The following is a 14721-nucleotide window of genomic DNA, read 5'->3' on the forward strand; positions in this document are numbered from 1 at the left end:
GGACCGTGCCCTTGGGAGCCCCAGGCAGGCCCATCGGGCAAGGACATCACGGGTACTGCTGAGGGGAGAAGGAGAGGCAGCCGTTGCTGTGCCCCGCCTCCAGAGGGTGCCCTGGAGTCCATTCCTGCCCAGCTGGCCCCTTGCCCAGGAGCCTCCAGGGGGGGGAACCTTGACCATCCACACAGGGGACCTTCAGGAGGCCATGCAGCCGCCTGCTCGAGCCTGGAAGGGGCCTGTGGCTGGCTACTGCTTACGCCTCCCGTTCCTCCAAGGAGAGCTGGACTAAACAGGGTGGCTTCCAACGGGCTGAGCCTTGAATCCAATTACAGCCCTACTCAGCCTGGGGAAATGAAGATCCTGCGATCGTCGCAAACGGAGTACCAGCAAAGGACGATTTCCAGAAAGGTGCACATAGGAACCGTCGGCTTCCAAGAAAACCATGAGGACGGTTTTCAGTGGAAAGGGGGAAGGAGAAACACAAGGGAGCCGCCCTCTCCCGTGCAATGGGAGAGGGGAGAAACAGAGGGCTGCTGAAATAAAACTGATGGAATCAAAAGCTCCAGCACCGGCATCCTCTCAGGGAATCTTCCAGACGTCCCTCGTCCAACACCAAATAGCCCCAGCCTAGTCATTTTCGTTTCCAGAGAGAGTTTCAGCCTTGGTTTGATCTAGACTCTTTCAGCTAATGCTTAAAAGCAGGTCTGAGGCCTGCACGGACGGTCAGGCTAAAATGCCACCGTTTCCTTAGCTAGTTTGGGCCGAGCGGCCAGGGATCCACTTAAATCTCCAAAATATTTGTGCACGGGTCTTAAACGAGACTCTAAATTAATTGGCGGCATATTGAAAGTATTAATCAAAGGGACCCCTTCCTCCAGGCCCCTCCCTCCCCCCTCCCCCCACACAAAGCGCCGTGCAGGAAGAGGATGAGCGGGTCCCTTCTCACAGAGCCCGCTTTTGTTGACGTTCTGAATAAGACTTCGTTCTGCATTGTTGTCACAAAAAGCTGCTAAGAAATCTCTCTCCAAAAACCGGGAGGTGGCCAAACAACCACCCCGGCCTGGCAAATCCCAAGCCGTCTTCGGAGCAGATGGTGGCCTCGTTGCCTCCCCAGAGCTCAAAGAGTTCTCAAATATTTAGACAGAAGATGCCCTCTTACAGCCAAGCATCCATTTTATTCCAGTATCAATCCCCACCCACCCACCCCAAATTTGATTTTCTTACTTAATAAAGTGCAAGTGAAAGGAGGGGTGTCGGTCGAGGGAGGGGCTCTTAGTGTAAATCTAGCAAAGCTCTTGGTCTCCATTGTCAAGGCAGAAAGGGCCCTGTTCAAAATGACCCCCCCCCCAACATCCACCCAGTCAACAGTCAGGGAGGTGGAGGGGCTAGAACAGTGGGCTGGCCGGAGGAGGCCGGTTCTAGCCTCCCCCCCATCATCAAGCTTGCTGGGTCACCCTGGGCCAGGTGCACATGCTCAGCCTTGCAGGGTGGCTGAGAGGGAGGGAGGGAGGGAGGGAGGGAGCCGTAAGAGGGTCGCAGACAGGAGGCTGGCAGCAGCCAAGCCTATGGAACAAGCGGCTGTGCCAGTCCAAAGGGCCACTCTGAGTGGAGAATGCTGCCCACTTTCAGTGAGACATGGCTGGGCTCATTCTTCTGCATGGACCCCGGCAACAGCAGGTGAAGGAGGCAGGCCAGGGTAAGGCTCCGGCAGCCTGGGAAGCTAAGCCACAGGGAATCCGGAGGCAAGGACAAGGACAGAACAGGAACTCAGGACAAGGGAACGAGAAAAGGGGTTGGGTTTTGACACGTGCCTTTCGGCTGCCAGCTTTCGGAGGTCTGAGAAAGCTCTTCTTCAGCCTGCCAGCCAGCGTGGCTTTTCCTGGCCACCCCCCTTCCCTTCCCTTAGGCAAGCCACGACCCCTCATCAAATGCCAGCCGGTCCTTCTCCGGAGTTACAACTGTCCCCTGCGATTCTCCGACACTCTGGAGCCCGGAGGCAGGCTGAACTTCACTCCCCACGCATTAAGCCGCCTGTGAGACGCCGCAGGCCCTCCTGCCCACAGCCAGGACCGTGAAGAGATAAGCTCCCCGCCCTTCCGGTGCTTGGGGGAGTAAGGATTCCAATCCACCCGCTGGCAGCTCTCCTGGGTTAATGAACAGCGAGGGCAAGTTTGTGATCTCAGGCTAAGTGGCTAAGAATATCCCCCTCTGCCCATGAAGGCCTGGACAGGCTTGCGTGTCGACTCGAAAGCCAGAGGCCTCCGGGAACAAGGTCAGGGTGTCCACAGGTAAGGAGCCTGCATCCGGCACAGTCTGTGGAAGCAGCAACTCCCAGCCTGAATAGCGTTCAGGGAGGCCTGCATGGAACCCACCATCTGCCGGTCCGTCAGGGTTCATTAACAGAGGACAAGGGCTAAAAGAAGCCCTTTGCATGCAACCTCTCTAGCCATGCGGAGCCCTCCTGGGCAGCTGTGGGAGGAGGAGAGGCTTCGCTCACTTCCTTCATGAACCTCCCCCCCCCCTCCACCCTGTTAGCAATTCCGCTGCCACCCAAACGCCTTTCCCCCTCCTGCCTCTCTCCTTTCGATTTCATGCTTCTCAGTATCACACGCCCTCGGGGAGAGCCTGGTCCTTCTCATTTCTAGACCGCTCCCAGCACAGAACCGTGTTTCTGTACTATTAGCTAAAAGAGTCTAGATCAAGCCAAGCCTGAACTCTCTCTGGAAACGAATATGACTCAGCCGGGGCTATCGTGCTTGGGTCACGCATCATCGGAAAAGATAACGATGCCAGGGAAATTTGAGGGCAGGACGAAAGGGGAGGACCCAACGCGGAACCCACAATCTGACCTGGCAGCACTTAATACACACACACACACAGACAGACACACACACTTAAAATGCTTTATACAACCCCTTGACCAGCGTAAAAATCCCTCCAAGGAGGCTGAGAAAACTGGGGAGGTCTCTACTGCAATCTCATGGTACTTGGTTTGTGTCTGTCTCCCCGGGACCTCCCCTGAGGACCAGAGGGCCCTGCCCCAGGAAGGCTTTCAGCAGAAGAGCTGATTTCACACCGTCTGGGCACGCCCTCCCCGCACGACGCCCCCTGGGAACGGACGCACTTACTAATATCGTCTTCGTGATACATAACGGAGTGAAAGGGCAGAGCTCTATCCTTGACGTATCTTTCTGCCGGCTCAATATAGAAGGTGCCAGCGTGAGTCCGGATGAAGCCTTCGAATCTTCCGTCGATGACAGACCCGTGGGTAAAGCTTCCCTGTTCACCTATAGGGGAAAGCAGGCGGGGCTTAGGAAAAAGGAGGCCTGTTGCCCAGTAGGGAAAGGGATCTGCACTGCCAACTCCTGTTTATACACATCAGCCATCAATTAGGCGGGCCTCTCCAGACAGCCCGGCAGACAGCTGGTGCCCATGCCGCTCGCTTGCCTCCTGCCATCCCAGCCGCCGTTCAAAGAGCTCTGCCCACAGCAGGAGGGAGCGCTGGGAAATTGGCAGCCTTAAACACTACCTGACCCCAAAAGGCACGCTCGCAAGCCAGCTTGCTAGGAAACCTTTTTCACAGAGCTTGCAAAACCCCAAAGGATTACCACAGACCCAACACCCGAAAATAATGGCTCAGGAAGCCCGCCTTGCTGAAGTCAGTTATTACTTTTAGCAGGAGGCAAATAGCCAGGAGAAATACCAGGCAATTAGGCTCACAACTGCAGCGGGCCCCAGAAATAAGAGCCGTTTTTTAAGGATTGACTAACATCCTGCGATCAGCAAGTCCCGGTTTGGCTTGCTCTTTTAAGTTCCCATTTTCTTTGACGTTCCTAAGGAGGATGAAAGAATCCATCTGAGCCAGATACAACAAAAGAAACCAACTGGGGGTGGGTGGAGGGGGGACTTGCAAGCGTAACTCTACATTGTTGGCAACATCCAGGTTCCTTTCGTTGCCTTCCCAGAACCATTTCAGTTACTGAGAACAATAATATCAGAGTCCAGTCAGGCACCTTTAAGACCAACATCCTGCCTTGAATAAATCTTTGTTGGCCTTAAAAGGTGCCACTGGACTCTGATTTTATTGTGCTGCTTCATCACGGCTACCCACTTGAACCTATCGGTTACTGAGAGACAGTCTGCGACAGTCTGCACCACAAGAACAATCGTTGAACTCCACGCACCACCAGCATTTCCAAGGAAGAGCATTTAAACATCCCATCCAGGGCCACCGAACTTACCATAGATGTGCCCCGTATAAATGTGAGAGGTATCATAATCAAGTACTTCGTTGGACATCTCTAGTTTGAAGTCGTCACTGAAGAGGGACATGTCTCTCTTCATCCTAAGGTTAAAATATCTGTGAAAGAAAGACGGAGGAGCGCTTAGGAGGGCAGCTGCAGACTCACCCCCAGACCAGCAGGACTGAGAATGAACTCCCCAAGCCTTGCTGGGCTTTTCCTTTTGTGGCCAGGAGAGCTCAATGCTGCTCAGAAGCTCCAAAATCCACTTCTGTGCCGACTTGTTTGACTCAGCACGTGGCAAGGGCTCCTAAACTAAGATTCCCGCTTTCATTCACCGCCAACTTGGAGTCACAAGATATTGGCACAGGAAAAACAGAGCAGCAACCAGAGCCCCCGGGCTGCTAGAAAGGCAAAAGGATAAATTCACCGCTCTGTTCGGAAAAGCACTACAGCTGGGTGCAAAAGTCCATGGAGGGAGAAGTAGCCGCCAAGCCAGAGAAATAAAGCCATCCAGTGGCCACACAGATCTATGAAAAAGTTTCCGCAACTCAATTCCCAACCCCAATGTCCACAAGAAAGGAAGAAAATGTTATTAGTCCATGCAAGCTGGAGCAATTCCTGTTTGCTCCTTCACTTCTGAGCACAGCCTGGATCTCTTTAGCTGCAGTATCCACACTGTTGCCCTTCAGCTCCTTCTGTCTGTGGCTCGCCTGAGCACAAAGCAGGTAAACTCGCAGGCAAGGGGATCTAGACCAGGTTGGAGAAGGGGGAAATTCACTGCTGAGCCCAGGGAACAGCCTAGAACAGTTTCCCAAACTGCGTGCTGGTCATTTACAGGGATGACTCCCTCTAAGGAGAGAGCAGAAAGCGCAGGCAGAAGTTCTAGCTTGCCAATGCAAGTTACAAACAGTCGTTCCACATTGGTTTGGTTCACACTGAACAGGACTCCTGCGGCCTCAGGATCCTTGCATTTCACCTGACTTTCTCCTTTCCTTCTTCTGCAGAAGGCAGCAACCAACAGGGTGCCCAGCCCAGCCCAGCATGCAGGCGCTGCAGAGAATGGACACGTCTTTTCCAACGGAGACGACCAGGGCCAGTGCAGACAACTGTGAACCCCTGCCCAGCAAGGCCCTCTGGAGGAAGCGGCCCTGAGCGGCGCCACCACACACAAGGCACTGGTGCTGCGGGGGCAACCCTCGCCAGCCTGGCGGCACTGCTGGTGCGACTCGCTGCCACAAAGAGGCATCTGGCAGTGTGGCCACACTAGCTCACTCCCCCCACAAGGCTGCGGTGTCCATCTGCTTAGAGGACGACACAGCACAGAGACCAGCTGCACAAGCAGGACTGTTCTGCTCTTGCACATTTGCCAGAGGAGGATCGTTAAGGAAACTGCTTGATCTGAGTTCCTGGGAGGAACACTTAGGAGAAAAAGCGGCCGGACTCCGCAGGTAGGCAGCTTCAGCAGGGAGGGAAGACACGGGTGCTCGGCCCACGGTGGCCCCCGAGAACAGGTCGTGTTTAATCACAGCTGCTCTTCCAGGCTGGGCAACATCTGCAGTAAAAACCAGTGTCCCTTCTCTGTTGCCTGCACACACCGTGACAACAGCTGCAGCTGAACACTTCCCTTCTCAGATACAATAGATGAAAAAGCAGCCATCGCACAGGAAGGCTGAATGGCAAAGCCAGCGTGAATGCCCCGGCAGGAAGGCAGGATAGAAAGGCGTCAAGGAAATAAATACAGAAATGTTTGGGGGTTTTTTTTTGGGGGGGGGGAAGGGAAGTAAAGGATGGAGCTTGCATGGGGACTAAACGCAGCACATGAAATTGGGGGTGGGGGGGGGGGTGAGGGAGAGAAGCAAAGGAAGACCCAGTCCTGTACTAGGAGAGCTGCATAACAAAAAGCCCCAAGGAATTCATTAGGTGAGAAGAACCTGTAAGCCACCTTTTTCCCAGTTACTTGTATTTCACCGATATGCATGAAACGCAGGAATATGATTTTTAAAAAGCTGTTTACCTTCCATGAGCATGAAAATCTAGGCGTAAAAACTGGTCTTCATGAGATACTGCTCTTTTGGCACGCTGGTGTTTTTGGTGTAATGAATCCACATCGTACGACAATCCTTCGTAATGTCTTACGTGTTTGTTTAAAGGGTTTCCGTACTGACCTGCAAATACAACAAGGGATCTACATCAGCCCCCCCCGGGGGGAGAAATGCGTACTGGTTTTCATTCTGCATTAAGAAGACTGCGGACAAAATGTGACTTTTCTGGATACGAAATCTACATCGCTTTAAAACAGAAGGTGCCACTGTCTCAATATACTATTTGTAACCTCCAAGGCATGTTTGCAGTTCGAAACAAAACCCACACTGGTAATGGAAAGCATTTGTTTTGATCTCAACCTTGGGCTCCACCCTTTTTATGCCAACACTGACTTTGTTCACAACCATCGTCAGTTTCAAATTAAACAAAACACAAAGTACTTTTCAGGAGGTGACCAGACCAACACGCATTCCTTGGGGAAGGGACTTCTCAAGCAAATCTGAACACCTTTCATGGGTCGATCACCAAGTCTCACACCCGGAGGGCACAAACAGGGGCTCGTCCCCACTGGGGGCCGAAGCGTGCCAGGCACCCTGGGCCAGTCAGGAGAGGTCACTGAATTCCCGGTTGACCCCTTGCTCTAAAACCAAGTGTCCAAGATGCCTCCCCCCCCTCCCCGGATGCATTTACACTTCCACAGTTTTTCCTCCTTGCACACCGGAGTGGGGTATTTATTTCTTCATTTTTCGATTTATACCCCCCCTCTCGGCATGTGGGCTCGATCCGATTAGCACCGAGCACTCGGTACTTGTGGAGATGACCAACTGCAGGGCGAGACGGCAGGAGGCAGCCAGGGAGTCAAGCTCGCGTAGAAGCGCATGCTTTGTTGAGCGAGGGCTGGCCCAAAACCAGAGCCCATCAGAAGAGGACAAGGCTTGACCAGTCATGAGTGTGCCCTCCTACTTACGGCACCAGCACAGAGAACCCTTTTCCCATGCATGCGCTGAGTCATGCGCAGGAAGCGAGAACTGGAGGGGGAGGGTTCGGCAAAGCTGTTATCAGGCAGGGCTTGAGGCGCAGTGCCAGCCAGATGTGGGCATGATTGCCCAGTGGCAGGAAAGCCTCTCTCTGCACAGGGGTCTAGACGGAGGGCAAGCCTCCACAAGGCACGCGGCACCCGGCACCCTTTGGGGTTTAGCTCTGGGTCAGGAGGTGCCGTGATTCGGAAATCACCGGAGGGCCATGCAGCCGCTGGCAGCGTCCGCTGCAGATGGCCTCACTTGGGGATCGCTCGCTAAAGGAAGACCCGGGGGGGGGGGTCCTCGGCCACGCTCCCTCACCAAGAGCTGACGTTCTCCCCGCCCCGCCCAGCACACCCAGCCGCCATCCACGGCTGTGGCACTCCCAGGGAATGCAGGAAGTTGGGGAAAGTCTTGTGCAACGACCGGCATTTGCTTCTCTAAGGAAACGTGAGATTTGCCTCTACTTGCGCGGAGACCTGCATAGTTCTCTGCCCAGACAGCAGGCCACTGTTGCTCTTAAGCACACAGAGGATGGTTTCGGCCTTCACCTTGCTCTGTTTCCCCCCCGCTTGCCAGCAGGCAGCAGTCGATGCTTTGGGGTCTGAAGGCACAAGGGCTTGTGGCAGCATCCACCAGCGTGGACCACTGTAATTATTCTCGGAATAAAAAGTGAGCCATGGGTGCTGCCGCTCCACAAACACAACACAGAGCTGCTAGGCACAGCCGAGATATGCGAAATGCATTTCATCACCTTCAGTTTTGCAAGGCTAAGATGCCTGCACGTCAGTTCTGCAGCCTCTTTGTTTTGGGCCCTGGCCGTGCTTTATTTGATTCATTTTTAATTGGGCTAATATTAAACAGACAAGTCTCAAGAGCCGGCAAGGAGGGCGCCGAGACGAAGGGACCTGGCTCGGCTTCACAGACCGCTCTTGCGTGTGTGCGCTCGTGTGCCCACGGAGTTCCTGCACCGCAGCTCGGCTCCTTTGGAAGCCCGGCAGAGCGGGTGCCCGAGAGATAGCGCCCACCACTTGGTTGCTTGTGCCCGCAGAAACACAGGCTGTGACCTCTTCAGGGCCCCCCCCCCCCAGCCGTCAGCTGCAGCACCAAAGCGGAAGTCGAGGACACCCCCAAGGTGGTGCAAGAGGGAGAAAGGAGTGACTTCGCAGGTGGGTCCCCAAAAGTAAAGTTTAGGAGGAGGCCCTACTACGAAAAGCTGAGAACTGCCGCTTTAAGTCGTTATAGAGTACTCTAAAGCTAGGCACACAGATAAAGGGCGAGGGAAGCACAGTGGAACACAGAATTCTGCAGATGTCCCTGGGACATAAACGCCTCTCCCTCCCCAGGCAAACCCACCCCAGCCAGAATTATGGAGAACTCCTGACTTTATGTATATGTATTTCACCCCTTGATCAAGGGAGCACCTGTTATGTCTCAAATACCACTGAAAGAAAAAGCAACGCAAAAGCCCGATGCCTGCTGAACATCCCTAAACATTCACACGACACAAGGAAGCCACCAGCTTGCTCTGCTTGAGCTGAGGAAGACACCGAAACCAGCAAACCGTACGTTTCCCTTCCCCACCAAGACGCCCGACTTCCCTTCCGGCATCACCTCTGACTCGCCTGGCTTTACTGTCAGCCCGTTCCCCCTCATCCACTTGACCTCGGCTCCTGAACTCCTGGCTTTGCTGTCTTCATGTCGTGAAGGTGAAGTTGAAACAGGAAATCATTTGCCGCAGAGGAACCAGCATGTCCTCGTCCTCCATGCCAGCCAGCGCTCCTGCTATCAAGGTTCGGCATCTACCAGGCGCCCCTACAATCCGTCTGCCGCACAGACAAGGAAGAAGTATGACAGGAAGGGAAGTGTCCAAACCGCAATCCGTGTTCTTTCCTCAAATGCAGCCTGAGGAGTCATCGGAGACTCACACAGAAAGGAGGTAAAAGAGACTCTCCTTTGCAGTCTCCTCCTCCTCTCCTCATTTGGGAGCTGCAGAGGGTCCCAGGGTCAATCCTCGACATCTCCAGTTAAAAAGACCAGGCAGGAGGGGATGGGAAAGACCTTTCTCTGCCTGAGGCCCTGGAGAGATGCTGCCAGTCGGAGCAGACAATCCTGACTCTGGTGGATGAAAGCCCTGAATCAGTGTGAGGCAGTTCCGTAGATTCGTGGGTTTCTAGACAACGCAACTTCTTGATATCCTTGGGCCAGCGGTGGTGACCTGTGGAAGGCACCGTGGCATAGGCACACACATCAGCTGTACAAAATTTTGGCCACCCCTTACTGTCTCCGTCCTCTTGGAAAGCATGATTCAGTTCTTAGCTGCTGAGAAGATGGTTGAGGATTTAAAAAGAAAGATCTAGGTGGAATTTATTTTTTCTTCTCATTTCAAACCAGAGATTCCACACTGACTGAAAGCACCTCAATTGAAAGTCAGTTATGAAATGTGAAGCGTGCATCAGGCCTGTGTTCTGATACGAACCAACCATCTCTCCCCACCTCCTTGAATTTTGGCAAATGCTTACTTTGGCAACCTATTGAGCCGAAACAAACCTGTAGCTTAGCTTGACCCTCAGGGCAAGTACGAAAACACTTCCCTCTCCCTTTTCCAAGGCCAAAACTGGAATCATACAGCCTAACGAAACAACCAGAAATCCAGTTACTACACAAATGCAGACTAGCATAACTCAGGGTGGGGGGAAATACCCCATCAGCCGCTCGTTACCCTAACGATGAATTGAAAGCCTATTAGGTTCCCTTAACGACTGTTGCTTCCGACTGTGTTATGGTTTTGTACAATAATTCACATGAGATTCCAGGCCGTTCAAAGTTACAAGAACTTGCTCATTAGTTCCCTCAGCCTGACACCCGGAATCACAGAATATTTCTGTCTATTAGAGCTACATAAATGATCCGGCACAGGATTTCACATCCTTTCATGTCCAGCAGGAATATCTAGCAACCACATTAACTGTTCGGCAGAGAACCTGACAGGGATTACTCATCTCTTCTAAGGTTGCCGCACGAATGACCACCAGAGAGAGATTTTGGACTCGGCAAAAACATTCTGCTCGCGACTCAGGAAGTGTTCATGTCAGGGACCTCCAGCACCAGCACCCACCGCGCTCATACCCTTGGCAGCTACACAGATTCTCTCTTCAGGCTCAAAGCGACACACAAAACAAGAGAGCACCAGCGACCAGACATCCTCCGGAGGGGACTCAAAAGAGTTTACCCTTTGTGCACAGGGTGTGCCATAGAGCTTGGAAGCTACAGGGGAATTTTTAAAGAGAACAACTTCATACCTCTTACACTTTCAAAAGACTCCCTTTGAAAAGGCGTCTTTAGCACAGGCCTGAATCTGTTAATATCAAGTAAGGGAGAACAAAAACTCTAAATTGGATATGCTTAAGAACACGGCTTAAGCTATACTGCTTTGACCAACACTAAGCTGCATATGCCAGGCAGTACAGAAAAAGTTTTCAACGGAGCGGGAGCTTTCTCAGCACTTGAAATAGATCTATCTATATTTGGGGACACACACACACACACACACACAATATTCCCTACCTTTGAACACACAGTTTGCAAAAGCAAGCCAGATTGTCAGGGAGGAAAGAGGGAACCCGGCACCCCTCAGCCGCAGAAGATGAGATCTGGTGCTCCTCCCATGCCTTGCCCCCCCTAACGTCCAGTATGAATAGACACCAATACCCAAGACCAGGAGGGCACCTTCCCTCCCTACCTGCAGCCCGCCTGTCGGTGAAAGGATATACAAGCCGCTGGATCGCATTTCCACACGGAGAGCTGGAAGTTAGGGGGGGCTTTCCACGCAGAGCTCAAAGTCAGGAAGCGTTCCTAACAAAGAACCGTTTTATCTTGAAAGCCTGCAGGTGCTTCACACACCTGCACCCGCCAGCCTCAAAAGCCACGCAATCGCCTCGCATTCTCTGTGGAGGGCAGCGCACAAAGCCCCTTTCAAGCAGGACTGATCTAAGACGCAGCAGGCCGCCCCGGAACACACCGTGCCCCAAGGAACATGATGCGTAACCGTGACCTGGCTGCCTGGTTGGCCCAGCTCCACCACCGCCGACTCCAAGCGTCGAAATCAAACTCTCCAGAACTTTGTGGGAACTCTTCCAGAACCATGTGATGAACCTGAAATTCTATTTGAGTCCACACAAGGGTCCCACATTTAGTTCCGTTGTACAGGGGCAATGACCAACAAAGATGGTAAACACACACAAACAAACGCTCAAACTCCGGCTGCAATAATTGATAGGAACCGCGAGTTAAGGGCAGATCTATATTGGAGAATACGGTGACGTTGAGCCTGCTGCACGTGATCAAGCCTGCCAGCGTACGTCACATGCTCAACACGAGTTTTAGTCCTTAAGGACAGGGCATCAAGATCAGCTTTGTCAGGCAAAAAGATGGATGCTTAAGGCCTTGATGCCAGCCATTCCCAAACATCAAAAACACACTGGTGTCCCCGAATAATAAGGAACCCTCCTTTAGCAGCATTGCTAGTGCTGCCAGCGAGCACCACAAATACACCCTCTTCTGTCCAAAAAGAACTGCAGACATCTTTATTTAAAAGTCAGCCCTGCTGGGTTCAGATAGACTATGCCCCAGAGAGCACGGTCCTGCAGAAGACTTTTTTGTGTTATATGTACAGCATTCTGTGAAAAGTAGCTCTAAGTCCAGAAAACCACTGAAAGGCTTTACAAATGTAATCAGGAGCTATCCTTTATTCAGAAACTTCTCAGTGTTAATGGCTTAAGAGTAACCAAGTACACAACCTTGGTTGAATACATATATTAAAAGGATAGATATCCCACTTGACTTACAAAATTCAGCAAAAATGTGTTTTGATTGTCTATACAACTGTTTTGAAGTCGTTTGCAATGCCTGGGTCACAAAACCTCACTGCGCAAACTGCTGGATGTTTAGCAGGACCAATGAAACGCAGTGGAATAATGCAGCACAGGATTGCGTGTGCTCGACTTCTGGGGAAAAGTTTACTTTGGAATTAGGGGGGAAATTACTCAGAAAGAAAACAGCAACAGTCAACTAACTTATCTTTCTAGTTCTGCTCCAGCCCATCCTGTTTCTTTGTTCCTCAGGTAGGGAAAAATGGAAGTTTCCCCTCAAAGCTCCACTCCTTGTGTACATGTAGAACATTGTGAACTCTCCGATATTGTGATTAGCCAATAGTCGATCTTAAGGTAACCTCACTGAGAATAAAACCTTCCCCTTTTTGGTGGGAGGAACCTACCCTACACCTAATAGGGTCTATACTAAACTTGCTAGTCTTACTGTACAGAAACTTCATCTTAAATCCTTCGTGACGGGAGGGAGGATCATTGCGAAACCCAATAAAAACACACAACTACTGCTGGCTTATCACCTCTAACTTCGCCCCTTTCCCCCAAGGACCTTCTGGCCTTCTTGATAACAGTCGTTCACAACCAAGATCTTGTTCCTCATCAGAGCGTACACTACCAAGCGTATTAATACCCTGTGGTGAGACCACACCCTGAAGTAGCCCTTCAGTATACAAAGAATTCCTTTGCGTCATAAGGGATCAGCACACAATAACACCCTGGGTCCCAGCGGCGCAAAAAGAACAATAGGGAGGCGGGATACCACCCAAAACATCAGGAAAGCACGCTGGCGGGAGGGCTGCCCCCCGCCCCCCCTCTGATCTCAGTTCAAGCCCACACCCAGGCATGAAGCCTAGTGGGCTGGTGGGCCTCCCTCACAGGGTTGTTGTGTCAATGGAAGAAGCATCCTTGGGGGGGGGGGCTGTGCTCCCATGGAGGGCCAGGACGCCGGCGACTCCTTCCGGGGGACTCCACGCCGAATTGCCCCAGCGCCAGGAGGCAGCCCTGTGGGTCTGCGGGAGAAGAGCTGGATCCCAGTCCGGGACCTCCAGGCCCTTCGAGCCCCCTCAGGTGTGGCCAAGGAGGCGCTCGGGGGTCTCTCTCCGCCCCAAGGGAGGCTGCCGACCCGGAAGTCTTGCTGGCCCCCAGCTCCTCCCGCAGGGGCTGGACTAGATGGCCCCGGAGGCGCCCCCGAGCCCAGGACGCCAGACGCTGCGACCCCCCCCCCCCCCCGCCGCCGCCCCCAACTTCCCTCCCGGCCTGATCCCTGCCTGTCTCTTGGGGGGGGGAGGGGGGGCCCCGGGAGCCGCCATTGCGGGGGAGGGGCCTCTGAGGAGACAGGCGCGCCCGCCCGCCCGCCCGGCCCAGGCCCAGGCCCCGCCGCCACCGCCACCGCCGCCGCCGCCCTTCGGCGTGAGGAGCGCCAGGCCAGGCCTGCCTCCCGCTCACCTCCGGCGCCGGCCGCCCAGGAGCCCAGCAGCAGCAGGAGCCGCACCAGCACCATCTTCGCCCGGCCAGGCCGCCGCCGCCGCCGCCGCCGCCTCCTGCTGCTACCCGCGCAGCATCCGCCGCTCCTCCGCCGCCGCTCCTTCCCTCCCGGCCTGCCTGCCTGCCCGCCTCCCTCCCCCCGTCCGTCCGCCCGCCGCTCTCTCTCTCGCTTTCTCTCTCTCTCTCGCGCTCTCTCGCGCTCTCCCGGCCGCGCACGCGCGCGCGCACCCCCGCCTCCCGCCGCTCTTTCTTCCCACGGGGTGCGCGCGCACGCACGCACGCCCGAACGCCCTTGCCTGGCCGCGGCGGGGCGGGGTTACGGCGGGGGACCGCCCCCCGAGCAGGTGGCCACACCCCCCTCGCCAGCTCCTCCTCTCCTCTCGGCCGCTCCGCCAACCCCGACCGACCCGGCCCAGGCCCCGCCCCTGTCACGTGGCATCCCGGCCGGTTGTTGTTTCCCGTCGCGCGTGCGCAGGAGCGCGCGCCCGAGGAGAGTCGGCCGGGTGGGGAGATCCGGGGCAAGGAGGGGTCAGGCGCGGGGGAGTGACAGGTGGGGGGGGGGCTCGGCTCTCCAGGGCAGCCGTCTTCTCATGCCGGGAGGTCTCCCGGGCCCGCCGGGAGGGGTAAGCCCCGCCCTGAGGGCAACGCCGTTTGGCACCGTGGGCTGGCTCCCCAGTCGGAAAGGCAGCTCTGGGACTGCGTTCCTGGAGGGGGGGAGGAGTGACATTTGCAGGGCCCAAATCTGTGGGCAACCAAGGAGGCAATTAGTAAACAAGCTTGCCTGCCCACTGCGATCTGTCATCAAGGCGGCTCCGCTTCTGCTGCCTGCTCATCTCCTTTGGGCCCAGCTCCCATCCAGCCCCTCGCTGGTTCCACACTCACTGGGAGCCGGAGGAACAGGAATCGCAGAGCAGGGCCTGCGTCCCACGCTGGAGCTCTGCCTCTGGGGTGGCGGGCGGGGGGGGGGCAGCGTTACAGACACCTTGGCTTGGACAGGCTTTCCTTCCCAAATTCTCCCCCTGCCCAGCATGTCCCTGCTCTGCCGGG

The 14721-nt window shown here is 54.6% G+C and overlaps 1 protein-coding gene across 8 annotated transcripts in view; it reads right to left on the reverse strand.

Annotated features, from left to right (window-relative positions):
• ADAM10 (ADAM metallopeptidase domain 10) overlaps nt 1-13815 on the reverse strand; it is a 42429-nt gene extending 28614 nt beyond the window's left edge. For 7 of the 8 annotated variants that reach the window (XM_077317948.1, XM_077317947.1, XM_077317946.1 and 4 more), the window contains exons 1-4: nt 13636-13815; nt 6256-6406; nt 4239-4357; nt 3126-3284 (exon numbers count right to left, since the gene is read on the reverse strand). In XM_077317948.1, the coding sequence (XP_077174063.1) occupies nt 3126-3284; nt 4239-4357; nt 6256-6406; nt 13636-13690 (484 nt within the window). In that variant the 5' untranslated portion in view covers nt 13691-13815. Of the gene's footprint in view, nt 1-3125; nt 3285-4238; nt 4358-6255; nt 6407-8928; nt 8975-13635 lie in introns of those variants that run through there. The other variant, XM_077317952.1, reaches the window with a different exon arrangement.
• Nucleotides 13816-14721: the final 906 nt, after the last annotated feature.

This window comes from Paroedura picta, chromosome 18 (genome assembly GCF_049243985.1).
Source record: "Paroedura picta isolate Pp20150507F chromosome 18, Ppicta_v3.0, whole genome shotgun sequence".
NCBI classification, from domain to species: domain Eukaryota; kingdom Metazoa; phylum Chordata; class Lepidosauria; order Squamata; family Gekkonidae; genus Paroedura; species Paroedura picta.